Here is a 20,681-nt window from a genome sequence, read left to right as displayed (position 1 = left end):
GCACAAGTCAGGAGATAACAGAACAGCAGGACGTGTTTTCAGGAGAATCAAGCAGATCCGATGCGTTAGATCAGTTTTGCAGGAACAATCTGGAATCATCTGGCCTTCCCAGGCCAATGCTGTGGAGGGAGCACAGCTGGGTCTGAGGAGGCAGGAGCCCAAGGACAGGTCTGTACGGAGAGTTGACCCAAGACACTTTCACCGTCAGGACGGCTGTTAGGTGATGAGGGCCTGGCTCCCGTCCTGTCCTCAGATCCTGAGAAATCTCAGAGCTCCTCTCCTCAGCATCGCAGTGACTCTAACCTACAGGGTTGGGCACACTCCACTCAGATAGGGTACCCATCTTCACAGAAGACACAGCTCTCTGAGGAATGTGGTTTGAAGACCATACTTAAGCACAAAGGTTGGACAGACCCACTGCCGCGGGCAGCACCGGGTGCCTGGCACCACGGAGCAGTTGGTCCACTGTGGAAATGACAGAAAGAAACCCATGGGTGGCCTTCCATCTTTCGGGGCAGCTGTAATTTCCTGAGCACTGACCATGTGCCAATCTCAGCACTGAGGGGTTTTATGGGTAATGTCTCACTTTACTCTGACAAAAATCCTGTGAACCAGGTACTGAGCTCCCCATCTTAGGGACCAGAATATCAAGGCTCTGCTGCCTGAGCCCTTGTCTAAGATGACATAGCCATGGTGGTTGAGGCCGACTCTGGACCCATGTCAGTTGGGCTCCAAGCTTTCCTCACAACAAACCAGGCAGGCGTTGACTTTCATTTTGTCCACAGAGATGCCGCAGCAGGGGGACTGGGGTTTTGTGGAGTCCCCTGGCCCAGTGATCCCGCCCCTGGTTGTTCTCGCTGCTCAACTCCGAGGCAGCCTCCACGGCCAAAAGCAGCACAGCCTCAGTGGAGCGAGCAGGAGGCAGGTCAGCATTCTAATTCCCAAAGGATGTCCAAAGCGCACACTAATTCTGCGGTGGAGGGTCAGGCTTCAGTGCTTTATACAAACCACGGAACAGACTCCCCTTCCCCAGAGAGAGCTGGCGCTCCCCTAGGCCCTCTGCTGTCTGCTGTGTGACTAGAGGTGCGAGGAACTAAGAGGGCAGAAGAAAGGGCAGGGCTAAAGGGGCCACCCAAGACACTTCCCAACTCAACCTGGTGCCTTCCTCCTCGTCCCACTCCTCCTCCTTTCCAGCCAGCTAGCAAGGCTCCCTGCGCCATCAGCTTCCTCATCGCAGCTTAGGCGGTACTGCCGGAGGCGGGTGGAGATGCGCGTGGAGATGCCACCCAGAGCCACGCGACGCTGGGGAGACCCTTGCTCAGAGGCACCCCGGCCAAGCTCTTACCATTGTAGGAGAGGCGAGGTTTGCTCAGACACATTATAAAGTGCATTTCCATCTCATCGGAAGCCACAGACTTGGAGCAAATGGGGCACTTAAAACCTGAAAAAGAGGAAATAAAATGAAATGGTTTTTCCAAACCAAGTATATCCATAATAAATGTGGGAACTCTTAAATGACTAAGGCCACGTGGGGTCAGAGTCAACATGGGGGATTACAATTTAGGGCTGATTTCGCCTTCATTAGGCAGGCAAAATTCTGTTGTTTTACTGCAGCCTCCAACTCCCATTTTCCCCCTGAGGCTTACCCTCTCATGCCTCTTCTAGAAGTTTACAAGAAGTCACTGACACCTGATTTGAGTTTTATCTTCTTTTAGACCCTTTCCCAAGGGGGTCTAGTGGGCAGTGGGGATAGGGAGCCATGGAATCAAGGCAATAATCAGTCTTTGAATAAAAAAGAGTTTAGTTTAAAACCCCCTGGGGCTAGGTCACCTGTGGAAGATGGCACCTCCATCATTCACCCAGAGCCCCGTTCCTCCCTGGGGCTCAGGCAGCTGTCCCCTGAGTGTGCAAGCAGCGGGGTGGCCCTCCAGAGCACTCCCAAATGCCACACATGCCTTGGCCACATGCCACCAAGACTAACAGCTGTTCCACAACGACAGGCGACAGACCCTGCTATTTTGTTCCCGAGGAAGCTTGCTTATACACCCAAGGAGTTTCATCGGAACTGTGTAAGTATTGGAGATTTTGGTTGAGAATCTTCTGAGTCAAACTCCATTAAATAAACTTCGTCCTTTGATCTACTTTTTTAATAAATTATTTTTTGATCGGTTTTTATAGATACAGATACACTATTTCCAATTTTCCCCATTTTACTTTTATTAAAATTATTTTCAAGTGGATTACTTCTTTTTCAGCCGACCCAAAATATCCAATACTATGGAAAAGTTAATTCATTTGTCCACATCAAATTTTACACATCACAGCTTCTCCCTTTTGTGACCATAATTCCTACATTCCGAGTCTGGAATTCCTAGGTCAAACACAGTACATCTACTGTTTGAAGATCCTACTCTTCTGTTAATTTTTAGTCAAAATGTCCCATGCACAGTTTTAGTGGATACTGGTAACACCTACCAGCAATATTTATTACAAAACAGATAAAAGAGTTCGTGTTGACTGTTAGCTGCTCCAGGACAAGAGAGTTCACACCACTGTCCTTCCTGAGGGGCCACGCTCATTCTGTATGGAAAGCTCTCCACTCTGACAGCTGGTAGTGCTGAGACAGGAAGCAAGCTGGTTCCCATGTTCTTGGGTAGGGTACAAGCCCTTTGTAAAGTCTTCTCCAACCCTCCTCTCTTCAGGGACAATGTTCTGAGTTACAGGACCAGACAGAAAACCCACAGTCTGGTTTACTCCAGGCAAAGTGGAAATTCTGGATGCCATGACACAGCCCCTGTTCCTCCAACCCTTCTCCTCAAAGATCTTCAGCATCTAACTGTCTTGGCTAGAAAGTCTTGGAAATGTTACTAAACCAAGGACGCTGGCCAACCTTTGAGAAAGGGCTGTTTTTTTCTGATCCTCTGGGTGGTTATGAATCCATTAATGAGAAAACCAGAAGAGGGAAAAGAAACATGATGCGGGAGGGTCCATCCCCAGTTTCCTGGCACAGGTTAAGTAACGACCTCCAGTCTAGTAAAAATGAGGATGCTCTTCACATCTAACCTAAGCCCCTCTGTACCCCTGAATCTGACCCCAAGCTTGTACCCTGCACTTAAACCAATACTTACAACATTCCATAGACAGACCAGCCACTAGGAGACTCATTTTCTTTAGAGATTTGTTCACTTTTTTTTCCCTGATTCAAAAGACCAAGGTTTTGCAACACTTTAAGTGACTACAGGATGCTTGTACTTTAGACTTGCTAAGTTAGCACCCTGTCTGCAGGCCTAGGTCTCAGGGCTGCAGGCAGGCCAGGGTGAATGTGCTCCTGCTCAGGTCCTCTAAGACCAGGCCCTGACCCAGTCACTGGGAGGTGTTTTGTTACTAAGTGATTTGCTACTAACGAAAAGCTTTACATCTCATACATTACTCATTTTTCTGTAACTTAGAGCAGAGTCATGGTTGTCTCTCTTACATTAGCATCATTCAACCCCTCACATCCCAATGAGAATCAAGTTACAGCTATAGGACTAAACATAAGGCCACTCGACAAGAAGGTCTATTAGGGAAAGTCAGCAGATATTTATGTTCTAGGAAGAAACAAGGTGAGACTCATAGGTTTAGACCAGTCCTCTCACTGTACAGATAAAGAAAGAGGCCCCAGTTAGCCAAACAACTGAGGGGCAGAGCTGAGACCAGAATCAGATTTCTTAGCTCACAACCTCAAGCCCTTTCCATTAGGGAAGAAAGAGTTGACCCCAAGTATGATACCGTGATTTATAATAGAAATATATATTTGGGTTTTGTCCTGCTTCTGGTGTAGAGCTCCTAAAACTCTTGGAACTTCCTAACATAGTAAGACGGATATTTGGTCTTTTGTCATCACTTCCTGAAACAGCTCCAGAGACAAAGGTGAAAGGATGAAAGGAGTGTCTTGTTACTCATAACCAGCCCCTTTCAACCACACCAGAGTTTATGTTAAGGAGATGACTTTTGGAAAGCCCCTAGGTAACCTAAGGATGGGGGTCAGTTGCCAAGGGAACCAACCATGTGATTAGAGGACTGGGACTTTCAGCCTCACCCTCGAGCTGAATATTGGATCAATTACCAATGGCCAATGATTTAATCAATCATGCCTATGTAATGGAGCCCCCAAAAAACTCCAGATGGAGCCCCCAAAAAACCCCTGGAGGGCTTCCAGGCTGGTGGACACACGGAGATTTGAGGAGAGTGGTGCGCCTGGAGAGCATGGCTCTGTGCCCTTTCCCTTCGCCTTGGTCTGTGTATCTCTTCCCTCTGGCTGTTCCTGATTTACATCCTTTTATAACAAACCATTGATCTAGTAAGTAAAATGTTACTCAGAGTTCTGGGAGCCACTCTAGCAAATTAAACAAACGTGAGGAGGGGGGTCATGGGAACCCAGCTGGGTCAAAGCAGAGGTGACAACCCGGGCTTGTGGCTGGCATCTGAAGTGAGGGCAGTCTTGTGGGACTGAGCCCTTAACCTGTGGAAGCTGATGCTCTCCACGTAGATACTATCTGAATTAAGTTAATTGTTTGGTGGTGTTGGAAAACACATTTCAGAACAGTGTTTTAAGAAAGAGGTGGGCTGGGAAATACTATGTCTTGAAGGAAGTGTTACTGTAGTAGGGAGAGACCTACATTCTAACGAAAGCAGGGTCAGTACCACTTGTGTCACCTACCTCTGCCTGTGTGTGTATGTGTTTAAGGCTCAAAAAATAACTCAAGGTCTATTACATGAGTGGGAAAGGCCAAGATGACCTGGGTTTTCCAGCCTCAAAACCATGGCAACTTATCTACTGTCTGTGTCTCTGTGAACTTCAGTTCCTCATCTGAAAAATAGAGGAATTCACTTCCCTTTCAAGATCAAATGAGATAATAAATGCTGAAAAGAAGCTAAACAAGTGTACGATGGCATTATCATCATCAAGCACGGCCGTGCTCAATGAGGAGGAGGGAACGGGGCTGGAGGGGTGGGTGAGAGGTGGGGTTGATGGACCAGCAGGGCACCTTGGCCACGGCCGTGCAGAGTGCACTAGTGGTTGGCCAGCGGCCATTCCTGCTGGTCCTATCTGTTTCTTCTCTACTTCAGAGCATGGTGTATGGTTTTCCCATACAACCGATGTGGAACAACAGTCCCTGGCTAACTGCTATGGCACCCACCCGTGCACATGATGAGAAATAATAGCTTGTATTTACATTACTATGGGCAGTCACTGGGCTTTACATGGCTTCTCATTTACCAGAATATGAGGTGGGTACTAATGTTAACTCTATTTTGCAGAAGACAACACCAACACCAAGAGAGGTCAAGGCAACGCAGCCAGAGTCCCAGAGCTAGGACAGAGCAGCCAGGAAGTCTGACCAGCACCCCCAACCAGTGTGCACCATGTCCCCCGAGCTGTGGGACAGGCTGAGCAGCACAGGAGGAGGCACTTCCTGGCAAAAAGGAAGTAAAATACAACACAGACACAGGGTATTACCAAATATTCATCTCAGACCTTCCACGTTGTCCCAGTAGTTTCTCCTGAAGCACCCATGGTCCTGGATAATCCCATAAACTTAAACAACTGTTTGTTTTTTTTTTCTTGGGAATTCTATTAATGTGGAAGGACAGAGTTCTGCTTTTCACTCGGCACTGAGCCTATAGCACTGGTTGTAAGATGCTGAGTTTGCAAGTTACCTTTTAAATAGAAAATAAAGGGCAAAAGGTAAGAGGGACAGAAAAACATGGAGAGTTCCGGGGGTGGATGTCCCCACCCACCATCTTTCCTAAAAGGTCATCTGACGATCAAGATGGATGCTACCACTCTACCGCCCCAATCTTTTCTCGTAATTGTCCAGTCATGACTCAGTATCAACAGACCTACAGAATGATAAATACTGTGATCTCTACAAGCTATCTGGAGGTTTAAAAAAAATATCTAGGAGATTTTGATACCATATGGGAAAAAAGTCCCAACTGAATTAAAATCAGCCCTGCAAACAAAGATCAAACAATGGTCCACAAAGTCATCCAATAGACATGATTTTTGTCTAATTTCAAGGGACTTTCATCAGCACCCAGGAAGCCCGTATAAGAGATGCTTTATTTTCCTTCATGAGAAAGAACGCTCCAGGTGGAGGCTTGACACTCCCCAGCTGCACCCCCGCCCATCCCGCCCTGGAAGCAGGGTGAGCAGACAGCACGTGAACCCAGCTGCCTTCCTCTATCCGTCTAATCACCTATTAGAGGTGGTGCCCTGCCTGTGTTGTGTCTTTAACAACCGACAGAGTGAAGGGAGGCGTTGGTGAGCTCAGGCTTGCCAGTCAAGTCTGACACTGGTTCCCCTGAGCCTTTGTCTGCTCCCACCAGACTGGCAGAGGCAGGGAACCTACCCAGTTCCTAGTCCTTTTCTGCCAGCCTCTCAAAACGAGAAAGAACAACTGACACTGCCCTAAGGGGAATTTGCCCACAATCTCCCCATTCTGTGCTGGGCAGGTTCTACCAAGCAAATGCTGCTGCAGGACTACCCTCTCCCAGGTGGAAGAGAGAGACAGAGGTCTTAACGGAGACCTCATTTCCTTTCTTGCGCTCAGCATCAGATCAGCCCAAGGTTATGTAGCCAGAAAAGCCCAGAAGAGCCCAGCCAGAGCCCAGCTGCTTCCTGTCTTTCCACAAGATTTCGAAGTGAGGAAATCCTTTGCCACTTGGCTGGCTGAATCAGAGACCAGAGCTCCTCATAAAAGACAAGCCTGCATTCGCCACCAGGTGCAGGGCCTTGACCCTGCTACCTCGGGCCAAAGGAAACTGGTGTCAGGGTAAGCCCCCAGGCAGGGGAACCAAGTGACCCAGGAACGGGCATGTGGTTACCTGCGTTAAGCATCTTCCTGGTTCGGGTAATTGGGCCCCTCAGACTTCACCCAGGTCCTGTCATTTGACTGACAGAGCAACTGAGGATGGATGGGGCAACCAGCTCAGGTTATAATTCTCTCTCAATCCTCTACAGCATTTATCTTGCTGCAGATAAATGAAAGTCTTTCTCATTTTCCAAAATGGCAACCTTCTCCTTTAAGACCTGATTTCTTGGGCAGGACGTGTGCTCTACACACGTTGCCCCAGTTCCCTCCTAGGCCCTCCCTCCTATGCTGAGGCGCTATTTTAGCCCTGCCCCAGTTCTGCCTGTCTCTGGGATCACCTAAAGGGAGAAGAATCAAAAGAAGCAACCAGGGTACAGGAAGCCTCACCATTCAGGCAGGACTGCCATCCAGGCAGGACCTCCTGCCCAGCAAGGGGCAGATGTAATTCACCCAGGGACTCAGGGAGCCCCATCCCCACACTCCACACACTCCATCCCTATCGGCCAGTTTCCAGCACAGATCTTTCCCTCTCACATCCATGTGGCGCGTGAATTTTATTAAATGGAATTTATTACATATGAAAGGTCAAGGGATAACACTGGGTGACTTTTTTTTTTTTTTAACATTTCTATACTGAAGAAATGTGTCCCCAAGAGTGGAGGCTATGTCACATTCTATGCGCGCGCACACACACACACACACACAAATTGTACCGGTTAACTTTATGTGTCAACTTCACTGGATCACAGGATGCCCAGATATTTGGCTAAACATTGCTGGGTGTGTCTGTAGAGTGTTTCCAGATGAGATTAATATTTGAATCGGTAGTCAGGGTAAAGCAGATTGCCCTCTCCAGCGTAGGTGGGTATCAATTAAAAGGCGGAGGAAAGGAGAATTGGAGCTCTCTGCCTGCAGGTCTGATCCAGGGCATTGGTCTCCTGGTTCTCAGGCCTTCAGGCTCAAGGCTGGAATGAAAGCTTTCCTGGGTCTTCAGCTTGCACACAGCAATCACAAGACTTCTCAGTTACCATAACTGCATGAGCCAATTCCTTATAATAAATCTTTTTATATATATTTCCTATAGGTTCTGTTTCTCTAGAGAACCCTAATACATCTGTTTGTTAAAATGCAAAACATTAAAATTTAAAGGACTGACAACAAGTGTTGCTGAGGATGTGGAGCAACTGGAATCCTCATACTGTTGGACAGAGTGTAGAAAGACGGTCACTTTGGGAAAAGGCCTGGTAGCTTTTTATAAGACAAAATCCACACTGAGCCTAACCCAAGCAATTCCTCATTTAAATATTTACCCAAAAGAAACAAAAACATGTCTACAAAGAAATGTGTATCACAATGTTCATTACAGCTTTATTCTTAACAAGCAAACCCCAGAAACAATCCAACTGATCATCAATGGAACTGATTTTTAAAAAACTGTGGTATAATCATGGAATACAACAGAACATTACTCAGCAATAAAAAGCATGAACTAGAGGGGAGGGTATAGCTCAAGTGGTAGAGCACATGCTTACCATGTATGAGGTCCTAGGTTCAATCCCCAGTACCTCCTCCAAATAGAAATAAATAAATAAACATGATTACCTCCCCCTCATAAAAACAAACAAACAAAAGTATGAACTACTGATACACATAACAGGGATGAATATTAAAAACTTGCTGAATGAAGGGCATAAAAGAGCACATATAATTGGAATTACATGAAGTTCTAGCACAGGGAAAGCTAATCAATGGAGGGAAAAAAAATTAGAATAGTGGTTGTCTCTATGGAGTAGCAGGTGGGCAGAGATTGATTAAAAAAGGGATGAGAAAACCCAGGGTGATGAAAATGTTCTGTATCATGAGAAGGGTTTGGGTTACACACATGCACGCATTTGTCAAAATTCAGTGAATGTACACTTAAGATATGAGATTTCATGGTTTGTAAATTTTACCCCAACCAGAAAAAAACTATAAACATTGAACTGTAGCTAATAGACAGACTGAAACATTTAAAGGGAAGTGTACTAATTGTCTGCATTAAAACAAAATGCATCAAAAAGTAAGGTATTTAAACTTCTTTCAACTTTTCTGTGTGTTTGAAGTTTTCATAATAAAACACTGGAACAAGTGTCAGATAGTGAGAGATGTGTGTGTGCGCGCACATGTGTGCGTGCGTGCGTGCGTGTGCTAATTTAGCTTCAGGGGTCAGGGAAAACCCCTGTGAGGGGGTGACCTCAGTGTGTTATAAGGATACCAAGGGCTGAGTCACTGGGCACAGCAAGTACTAGGGCAACAGGCGACAAGAACATGCTGACTCCCTGTCTGTGCTCAAATACATTTCTTTTATTCTGACAGATGAATGGGTATCTTGTCTGAGTATAGGATTTCCCCTCCAGCTTCATTAAGCTATAACTGGCAAAATTCTAATACATTTAAAGTGCATAATATGATTTGAAATACGTATACATTGTGAAAGGACCCCCACAATCGAATTAACACATCCACCACGTCACTTATTTACTTTTTTTTTTTGAGAGAATGCTTACGATCTAACAAATTTCAGTTATACAATACAAGATTTTACTATTTCAGATCTCATGTTCAAGTCTTTAATGTATATTGGGCTGATTTTTTGTGTATGGTTATATGATAGGGGTCTAGTATCATTCTTTCTACATGTGGATATCCAGTGTTCCTAACACCATCTATTGAAAAGACTATCCTTCCCCCATTGTGTTTTCTTGGTTTCATTGTCAAAAATTAATTGACAATATATGCATGGTTTTATTTCTGGGTTATATCATTTTACTCTATTCATTCTATTCCATTCAGAATGAACTCTATTCTGTTTCATTGGTCTTTGTTGTCTGTTTTTATGCCAATAGTGTATTGTTTTGATGATGATAACTTTGTAACATGGTTTGAAATCAGGAAGTGTGATGCCTCCAGCTTTATTCTTCTTTCTCTAGATTGCTTTGGCTATTCAAGATTTTTTGTGGTAAATCTGTGAATTTTAGGATTTTTTTTTCTATTTATGCAGAAAATGCCACTGGAATTTCTTGACAGGGATTGCATTTAATCTGTAGATCACTTTGGGTAGTATGGACACTTTAACAGTATTAATTCTTTCAATACATGAGCATAGATTGTCTTTCCATTTATTTGTGCCTTCTTTGATTTCTTTCATCAATGTCTTATAGTTTTCAATATACAGATCTTTCACCTCTTTGGTTAAATTTATTCCTAAAAGTACTTTACTCTTTTTGATGCTATCATAATGGGATTGTTTTATTTTCTTTCCCAGACAGTTCCCTGACTTTACTGAATTTGTTTATTAGTTCTAACATTTTTTAGTGGAGTTTAAAGTTTTCTCTATAATAATACCATGTCATCTCATAATTTACTTTTTCCTTTCTGATTTGCATGTGTTTTTTTATCTTTTCTTGCCTAGCTACTCTGGCTAGGACTTCCAGTACTATGTTAGACAAAAGTTTACTTGGGTATAGGATTCTTGAGTTGCCTTCCTTTATCCCTCAGTGGTCTGTAGATAAAATTCTACCATCTTTTAGTTTCTTGGTGTTGTTAATAGAAAATCTGATGCCAGTGTGACTCTTTTTCCTTTGTAAATAATATGTTCCTTTGGCCTAAAAACTTGGAAGATTTTTCTGTGTATCCTAAGGGCAGAGAAATTTTAGTAGGACACACTTATATATGTTTTAATTATTTCACCTAGTGGTAAGTCACGAGCGCCATTCACCAAATATTTCTAGCTTTCCTCCTTCCAGCTATACAGCAGGACCACAATAGCCTCCCTTTGAAGTTAAAGGTGGGTTTGAAATTTGCTTTGGCCAATGAAACAGAAGCACAAGTGATCTATGCACTTCAAGCCAACTTTAAGCACTAGTTCATGATTCACCATGTTACCTGCACCGCTGCATTGAGACAAAGCCTCTATTACCACCTTTCATTCCTGAATAAAAACAATGAGCAAAGCCCACTCCTCTCAGACCTGTACTTGCTACTGCATTGCAAAGGAAAAAATAAACCTGTTGAGTTAAACTACTGAGCATGTAGGACTGTTTGCTATTACATTATAACCTGGTTCTAGCCTCCTGACTGATACACCCTTCCTTTATGTTTTTCTCCTTCTAAGGATTCCTATTACTGATGTATCCAGTGTCTTGGTTTCATCTTCTAGGCCTCTTATCTCCTCCAAAACTTCTCTGTCTCAGCATTTGCTTAGGAGCTCAGCCTTTCTGAGTCCTCTGGGCCCTGCCTGCCCCTGCTTGCTGGAGGAGGTCAATGGTTGGCACTGGAGTCAAAGGGATGAGAAGCTCATTCTGGCCACACCTTCCCAAAATCTTCTTCTGCCTGGATATCCATATTCCCTTTTAAAAATACACATTTTCCTTATATCAGCAACAAACCCCATACTTGTCATTTTCAATGTCTAAGCATTCTATAGTGATAATATACTGTGTTTAGCTATTTTCTTCTGTGGGTGTCTGGATTCCTAATTTTTACCTACTATAGAGATTCTCTCAGTAGTGATCTCCATTCTCTACTCTAAATATGGTATATTCCATTTCCAACATATTTTTGCTGTTTCTAGATTGTAGGCTGACTGGTTTGGAAGAAAGAAAATTATACTAGGAGTCAGAAGGAACAGACTTTCCTAATCAGTAGCCAGGGGGCCTTGTACAAGCTCGTTAGCAATATCTGCATAGTGCCCCGCCTACTGTCTAAGATAGTTCTAAAACCCAACCAAAGATGGACGAGTGAGTGCTCTGTACAGAGCACAGCCATGTGAAATGTGGGGTGACCATTTTACCAGGCCGCATCCAGTACAACTTAAATACACTGAGACTTGTTGGTAAATCTACCTATTTGAGGAAATTCACAAATCCTTCAAGCAAAGAAGGGGAAAATGAGCTGACCCTATACAATGTATTTTGTGGACTCTGTGATGCCATCAATTTTAAGAGACACCATTATGAACCTCTGAGAGAGAAGAAAAAGCTGCCAATTATAATTTTAAGATATGATGATATGATGCATCCTGATTTTAGAGTTGTTAAATTGTGAAATGCATGTGCCTTAGAATCAATGAATATATGAAAAATACAGATGTAAATATTTAAAAAACATATAGACTGGATCCTCACAGATATCCAGTACATCTATTCCTGTTCATTCACTACAAACGAGAGCAGGCTTGATGAAGACATCGACAGTGGGAACAAAGGGGAGAGACGTAGGCTGTGTGCACGGATGTGTGCCTGATGATATCAAACCCACCCCGCTGCTGCGGCAAGTCCGGGCTGTGATCCTGCAGGGTGGAGCCCAATGATGGCATTCCAGCCAAGGGAAGAATGAAGAAAGCATTTGCCAGGAGCAGGAACTACAGCTACTAATTGGTCCTGTTCCCTCTGACCCTCTAACCTGTTTCCTCCAGAGGGAGGCCCTGGAAGGACTGCTGAGGAGACGGATTATGGGGCAGGGGCAAGCAGGGACATGATGGTCTGTGACCCAAGCATGAGCAAGTCCAAACACAAAAAAGATGAAAGCCTCAGTGTGAGGGGGATCAAGTTCCCAACTAATGGCCAGGAAACATGAATGTCAAATCATAATCCCTTGTCACATGGCTACCACACTTGGGCAAGTTTAGGGGGATCCAATCATGACTCAAAAAGTGTGGATGTGATCTCCAGATGAATCTGGCTTTTATTTTGGTGATGTCTTAATTAAAGGATGGACCATCTGCTGAAAGAGGAAGATTGTCTAGTATCCAAAGGGTCAAACCAGAATTTCTTTAATTTTTTAGGTATTAGTGATTACCTAAGAGCAAGGCAAAGGGGTAGACAAGACTAGCCAGGAAATGCCTAGTTACTAGCTGGATACTGTGCTTTCCTCTCAATTCCATCTGCATTCCAATCCCCAACACACCACACACCTGTGCCCACTGGATCCCAAACCCACAGCTGCTGCTGGAGTGGGCTTTCTGGTGTTTGGGCAATGCCAGAGAACATCTTAGAAGCAGGCAGAGTTCTCCAGCCTTCTCCTCACAAACTCAACAGCATCGAGTGGGGCTAAGGACCACCTCCTCTCAAAAGAAGACAAAGGGAACCATAACATCTGGCTTTTAGGCAAATAAGGCAGTTATTACCCACAGAGGATCTGTTGACTGCCTCCACATTAGCAATGGAAGAGAGCCTCACTTCTTCCGATTCCAGGGTGGGGAGCTGTCTGAGCAGGACACTGGCCATGCTCATAGCCTCACTCGTAGCAGGTGACCGCAGTGGACGTTCCCAGATAAACGGGACTGTGCTTGGAACCATCCTACTGCCGGCCTATCTCTCCCCTGGATACACTCTTTTCCGAGTCCTGAGTCTTCATCCCAGGACATGCTTAAAAGGAAAGTTACAAAGAGGGAAAGGACAAAGAAGGAAAGTTTCACATGAAATCCATACAGGTCCAGTAATTTACCTCTGGGTTCCTGAAGGCAGTGTCCATCCCAACGTGCATATGGTCGATAGGGATTTCTCACTGACAAGAAGGAAAACGTTTGAACACACTATTAGATCATGTTCAGCCAGGACTTGGACTCACCAGGCAAATGGACATGATATTCACATCGAAGTGACTGCTCACACTGAAAAATGTCTCTAGCCTAGTGCTGTGGAACTTGCGTCTATTGGTGCTAACAGCCTGGGCTGTCATGTCACTGAAGGTCTGCTGGAAGGCTCCTCCATAGTTCCCAATGTAACCTTAGGATGCAGAACACGTGCTACTGTATTCACTTCATAAACACTGTTGGCTTGGGCCCAGGCAAGCAGCAACACTGCGGGTTCAGCCTGGTGATTGGGCAGCATGAACACTGGCTGGCTTCCTGCCTGGACCGAGACCTGGCCCCTTCTTCTCAGGGCACCCTCTGCTCATCTGTACCTCCAGCGCCGAAGAAGAAGGAGGCAAGAACTCAGAGGACATGGGCCTGTAGGCCACAACTGTGCTTTGAAATGGCATCTAAAGAGGAATAGGCCAAAAGAATGGAAGGGCATTGTTCTGAGAGCTCAAGAGCAACAGAGGGATCAATCCCACCAAAGAGAACTACCAGGGCAAAACCTTCATGCTCCAGTTCTTGCTTTTCTGCCATCCACCGCTCTGAGTGCCGTAGAGAAAGAGATGGGAAGACCCTAGAGAGCTATGAGGTAACCACCAAGGAGTTCACAAGGATTTTCCAGGGACCTTGCAGACACAGAGCATGGGCAAGAAGCATCATCAATTCTAAGCTCCCTAAAACAGTGAATGACCCCTATCAACACAGGTAAAGCATGCTACTATACTACACTATATTGGTTCTGACAACCTGGAGTTTGGGAGGCAAAAATGAGAGAGGGGGAGGTGGGGGAGCCAGGATGGCAGAGGAAGAGACTCCAATGTGGAAGGAACATGGCAATACTGCCTAAATCTTTATTCATAATAGTTTCACGGTTAAGAAAGTCAGGAATCTCCTAATGTTAAGTAATCTGGCTGGCTGGCAAACAAAATTATGAGTAATATGCTGTAACATTAAAATCAAGGGCATGTCAGTGGACAAAATATTAAGCCAAAATATTAAGTCTCTATACTGGACTCATGTATGTTTATGAGATGGGAAGGTTATGTAAACCAGGAATTCCTTCTTCGCTTATTTTGCCTTGATGACTATTTTTACCTAGATTTTGACATCCCCTTATTTTCAGTCAGCACATCAACTTCCCCAAATATTGGCCATCAAGAACCTAAATATTGACAAATATCACTTACTGAAATCCATGGAAGAAGTAAGAATGAAAACACAAGCAGCCAAACAGAATGGAACAAGGTGGATCTGGACTTAGAATTCCAGCCTTCAAGTCATGAATTCTGGGGCCAAGAGCAAGTAACCTAACCTCTCTGAGCTTCCATTTTTCTCATCTGTAAAACAGGAATAACTACCAATCTAGCCACTAAATGAAAACCTATGTGTAAACAGCTATAGAAAAGTGTAGTTGGCAGAATAAAGGTCCCCCAAAGATGTCCACATCCTAGTCCCTGGAACCTGCAAATGTTATCCTGTATGGTGAAAAGGGCTTTGCAGATGTGAAATCAAGGATTTTTAAATGGGAGGCTATCCTGGATTATTCAAGGGGGCCCAATGTCATCACAAAGCTCCTTATGAGGGAAAGGAGGCAGAATCAGGGAAGCAGATCTCAAAGAGAGATCTGAAGATGCTAGCTGCTAGCTCTGAAGAAGGATGAAAAGGCCACGAACCAAGGAAAGCAGTTGGCCTCTAGAACCTGGGAAAGACAAGGAAATGGGTTCTCCTCTGGAACCTCCAGAAAAATTGTAATTCTGACAACATCTTGATTTTAGCCTAGTAAGACCATTTCAGACTTTTCACCTCCAAGAATGTAAGAGAATAAATTTGGGTTGTGATAATTTGTTACAGCAGTAATAGGAAACCAATATAAAATAATATAGGAGATGTGGTTATTTTCTTAAAGGGTCAAATTTTAAAAGGGGGATGCTACTGGGGCTCCCTGGCTCTACTGAAAATTACCGAAGCATGGCACCCTCCTTTGGGGCATCACTGAAAATTGTACAGCTAGCTATCTGCCGCCACACTCAAGTAGGATGAGCAACCAACTGAGTCAGTCTGTCTATACACTCATCGTTATTCCAGTTATTAAGTGGTGAGGAAACATGGCAAAACATTAAATATAATTTCTACCCTCAAGGAACTGATGATCTACCAGGGAAGAAGAGAGAAGACAAGGCCACAGGGCTCTCATTTTTCTGCCATTTTCAGAGCCTTAAGTGACTGACGGTGCAGTGAATGGATCTGACATGCAGCCTCTTGATCTGGACACTTCTGGAACAGACGTCAGAGGATTCGTCAGACTTCTGAAACAACACTCCACGTTCTGCAGTAGGTGGGTTTTCCTTGGGAAGGAATCTGTAGAGTTAAGGACTGTCAAAGGGGTTAGGGTTTAAAACCCAAAGTTCAGATCCATTTGTGTAACAAGAGAAGGATTATAAATAGAAGATTAAAGCAGGTTAAAACATATTTTGACAACAGTCCAAACACTTGTGACTTACTTTTGGCATGGAGAAGAGGGAAATCCAAGTGGAAAAAGAAAACTGAACCAGGCCCCCCAGGGCTCTTCCTCACCATCAGATTCATTTTATATTTGCTAAAGCATACCAGAGGGCCACTTACAAGTTCCATTAAATGCATTTTCCCTGGTGGGGGAAGGTATAGTTTAGTGGTAGGGCGAGTGCGTATCGTGCAGGAGGTCCTGGATTCAATCCCAGTACATCCATTTAAATAAATAAATAAATAAACCTAATTACCTTCCCCACCCCCCCAAAAATTAAAAAAAAAATGCATTTTCCCTCTCTACTCCATTGGCGTACAAGTGCTAGTCTCCACCTTACACAATACTCTCTCTATCCCACCCGCACTTTTAGCAATGGCTCCATTTACAATGAAAAGCACCTGCAAAGAGTTGTCTGCAATGGCCTTCCCTCCCTCTCCTTCCATTCCCTCTTGAACTACTCCAAACCTCAAAATCGCCCTTTGTCAAGGTCACCAATGACTTCCACATGGTGGTATTCTGAAAGTCAGTTCTCTGATATCAGCAGCATGTGAGAAAGGTGACCGCCTTGCACCCCCATGCTGTTGCACTTGCTTTTTAATCCCCCATTATGCCTCTCTCTGCTAGTTCCCTCGCACCTTAGACCACCCATCTAAAACAGCCACCACTCTGTCCACTCCCTACTCAATGCACTTTATTTTCCTCTTAGCATTCACCACACTGCACCTGCTGTCACCCCCATTACAATATAGGCTCCTTCAAGGCAGACTTTTACTGCTCTGTCCCCAGAGCATGGCACAGATAGGCTCCTGGAAACATCTGTTGGGTGAATGAATATCGCACTCTGTGGAACCGTGTGCAAAAGGTCCAGCCGTATAACTGGAAAGAGATGACAAATTAAGGGTATGTCAGACTGTTATTTGAGTCCATTCCCAGCAGAGGTTACCTTTTACATTCCAACCTTAAGCAACTGCCACACCACAATAAGGGTACAGTTGGATGATATGGTGTGTGTAAGACAGAATGTCGGTTAAAAACCCACTGCGGTCATGCTGCTTCCTGCCCAACCCCGGGTTCTGATTCGGGTGTGGATAATAATCACATGTGCATGTGCACAGCCTGCAGGCACCCCGCCACCAGCACTGTGGTGGGTAGCGAATGTGAAAGCATCTGCTGCAGCTGCCACCTGGGCAGGTCTTGAAAGTTCTGGGGGCAGGAAAAAGATCAGCCCTTCCCCTCTGCTGCCCTCAAACCAAGTCATGTTCAGCTAGAACACCCTTGAAGTTTCTCATTCCTCCTACCAGCGAGAGAAGGCAGGGCCCTTCTCCCAACCCTGCCCTAACATGAAGTGCCCAGAGGGGTGACCCGGGGCTTTCTACCCCAGGCAGGGCTGCCTAGGAACCCAACAGCCATCCCCTGCACTGTGGGGGCTTCCAAATGCTTCAGCAGTCTGATAGCTATATATCCTTTTACAAAACCTTTTTATTATGAAAAAGTTCAGACAAACAAAAAGTGCAATATAATAAGCTCCCAAGTACTCAGCACCCAGCTTCAACAGTGATCAACTCATTTTCCCCTGGGGTGTCCATGTCTTGGTTTGTTGGGACAATCAGGTTTTAAGCTTGTTGTCCTGGTGTCATTAACAGCTCCCTCTTTCAGTCTCAAGCCTGCCTGGGACTGGACAAGTTATATGGTAGCCTCATCTTTACTCCACCCCACCACCTGCCACATCTGGATTATCTTGAAGCAAATTTCTGATACAGTCTATCCATAAATATTTCACAAAGTGATTCCAAAGGTTTTAATGCAGCGCAACACTCTTCAGACACCAACTCACGAAGCACTGTGCTCTTTTCTCTCAACACTCCTGCTGGAGGCTCTCGTGTCTCCTAAGTAAGGGAGTCAAGAAGGGGGAACAGGAATGGGCCCCAGATAGGCACTGTGCTGTCTGCCTGCATGCAAGCCCTCCACACCCATCGTGTGGGCTGACCACAGAGTCCAGCTCATGGTCAGGACGTTCTCGCACATGGAGATGCAAACATGCACTTAATGCCGGTGTGACTCCACCATATGGTTTCCTTCTACTACACCATGCTGCCTCCATACAAGAGGTCTAGAAAAAGTCACAGACAACAGGACACCAGAACAGTCCTCAGCAGTCACAGCTCATTTTATACGTGGACACAGAAGGAGCAGCGTGAGTTTTAACAATTCAGAGTAAAGGAACTCCAACTTCACACTGACCCACAAGAGAATAAAGCCTCAACCTTCGTCTGTTCTCTGGATGGTATCACTAAGATTCCAGAGCCAGGCTAAAAGCTGGGGCGGTCTGAGCAACCTATCTTCCAAGCACTTGGGAGAAAACAGAAAGAGAAAAGGGACACAATCACCTCTTTTGAGTTGTCAGAAGAAATGATCTGAGAAAGTTCACTGCTCTATAATCCAGCAAGCCACTTCTGGTATGTTTCCCAGAGAAATCCTCCCACAAGCCAATCAGAAGACGCATAGGATGTTCACCACAGCACGGAGTGGGGCACAGGGAGCTGCAGGCAGCCCAGAGGATGAACAGGAGCGGGTGAAGGCACTGTGAACACCCTGAAGTGGTCCGCAGCAGGCATCAGCAATGGACTAAACCCATACACAGGACAGATCTGAGTAAAGATACAAACAGGACTGGAGCACCAAGCCATCTCAGGTAAACACATATGTACTCGATCAACTAAAATCCAACTCCAAAGCCAAAAATAAACACTCTATAGATGTACACAAAACAACAATTCCTAACGCACCAGTAAAGGAATATACATCAAGCACATCTGCAGGGTCAGCTCCGGAGGGCAGGGAATGGAGAACGGTAATAAAAGGGAGGCAAGTCCGCCTACAGATGAATAAAACCAAGAGAACCGCCTTACCCAGACCAACGACACTATGCCACAAACTGAGCATCAGTGTTAACTCAGCCCTCTGCACCAGAGGGAGGTCTAAAAAAGGGAGGAAATACAAGAGAAGGGGGAAAAAAACCTCATTATTAATAAAAGCCAGCCACCGATCAACTTGTGAAGAGAAGACTGGTCTCAACTTGCCTCTTTCACCAACTAGGTAACTGGCTGACAAATGGTCCGGGACTGGGGATGGAGAGAGCAGGGTGACTGAAAAAGGATGCCTCACTCCGTCTTGCTGCGGGCACCCAGGAAGGGCGTGATGAATGGCAGCGCCTGGGCTTCATCACTGAGCCAACATGGTCCCAGCATCTCCAGGGTGAAGGCTAGAGCCCCATCCACTGCAATGCCTCCCCTCACAGTGTGAGCCTGCAACTGCTGGCCCCGAGGCACCGGCTTCCGCTTGGGTGACTCATGCCACAGCTATGTTTATATTTTTTACCTGCAAAAGGAGGGCGTCTGATAGAACAATCTAAATCTAAATGAAATTTCTCCCTGCTCTAATACTTGCTGCTTGTGTGTGTCTTAGAATACAGTTAATCCTATGTATTAAAGTCTTAGTGCTCAATTTTGTGCATACACCATTGTCTCTAGTGGGTGAACACTGAAGGCTGAATCCATTTTCTACATTTTACTGAGGGTTACGAAGTGCCAGGCGCTGATTAGCATATGGGGCAGAAAGAGCTCCTTCACAGAGCTACACTCTGATGGGGGATACACACAAGTACACAGGCAAGTGTACCACTTCACAAGCACTATTGTGACAGAGAGAGGACCAGGTACCAAATGGAACTGCAAGTGGAGCCCTCACTGAGATCTGGGGGCCAGAGGCTGAGGTGGCAGTGATGTCAGGGAAGGCTTCCTTTCAGAAGGGACAGCTAAGCTGAGGCTAAAAAATATGCAAGAGCCAGCCAGGCAGCTGGAGTGAGGAGTAGAAGTAAGGAAGGAAACAGAGAAGGTTCCAGGTAGAGGAGACAGCATGTGCAAAAGCCTGGGGGTGACAGAGAGGCTGTTCTTCCAAGAATTAAGTAGAGTATCAGTGTGGCTGGATTAGAAGGGGAGATGGACACCTATCACCAGCTGAACTGTGCAGTGGACTGTACTTTCCAAAAATGGCCTTAGGACTGTTCCCAGTCCCACATGCACTTCCAGAACCTTGCCGTTCTTCTTCAAGTGCCGGAGTCTATTTTGCCTCCCCTTGAACCGGGGTGGGCTTGTGACTGTCCTGACCGACTAAGTACAGCCAAAATGCTCTGACATGGGAGGCTGCCGTACCAAAGATCCAGCCTAGCATCCTCCGAGGACCCTGGGAACCCGGCTACCATGCGGTGAGGACAGCCAGACCCCTGCAGAGGCCACATACAACAGCATTCCGGCTGAGGTCTCAGGCAGGAGCCAGATACATGAATGAAGAGGCCATCAAAGGACAGCGCCCAGCCTTCCCGTCTTCCAGCTGGGGCCCCAGATACCACCAAGCAGAGATAAGCTGCTCGGCCGTACCCTGGGCAAATACCTGACCCACATAAGCCTCGCGCATAATAAATAGTGGTTTTATATGTATAAATGAATCGCTTTACTGTACACCTGAAACTAACATTGTAATCGATGACACGTCAATAGAAAATAAAAATTAAAAATAAGTAAATAGTGGCTTTACGCCTCTCAGTCTTGGGGGCATTTTGTTACGCATCTCCACCGAGTATAAGAACAAGTGGATCCATCAAGCACAGCATCTCCACATGAAGGAAAGCTATTAAAGCAAA

The 20,681-nt window shown here is 45.4% G+C and overlaps 1 protein-coding gene across 4 annotated transcripts in view; it reads right to left on the bottom strand.

Moving 5' to 3' along the window:
- Positions 1–20,681, bottom strand: part of ZNRF1 (zinc and ring finger 1) — a 90,762-nt gene that overhangs the window by 11,824 nt on the left and 58,257 nt on the right. For 3 of the 4 annotated variants that reach the window (XM_032486746.1, XM_032486745.1, XM_032486744.1), the window contains exons 2-3: positions 13,347–13,406; positions 1,346–1,441 (exon numbers count right to left, since the gene is read on the bottom strand). In XM_032486746.1, coding sequence (XP_032342637.1) covers positions 1,346–1,441; positions 13,347–13,406 — 156 coding nt within the window. The remainder of the gene's footprint in view (positions 1–1,345; positions 1,442–13,346; positions 13,407–20,681) is intronic. The other variant, XM_014554636.2, reaches the window with a different exon arrangement.

The sequence above is a fragment of the Camelus ferus genome, chromosome 9 (genome assembly GCF_009834535.1).
Source record: "Camelus ferus isolate YT-003-E chromosome 9, BCGSAC_Cfer_1.0, whole genome shotgun sequence".
Classification (NCBI taxonomy): domain Eukaryota; kingdom Metazoa; phylum Chordata; class Mammalia; order Artiodactyla; family Camelidae; genus Camelus; species Camelus ferus.
This window is presented reverse-complemented; position numbering and strand designations above follow the sequence as displayed.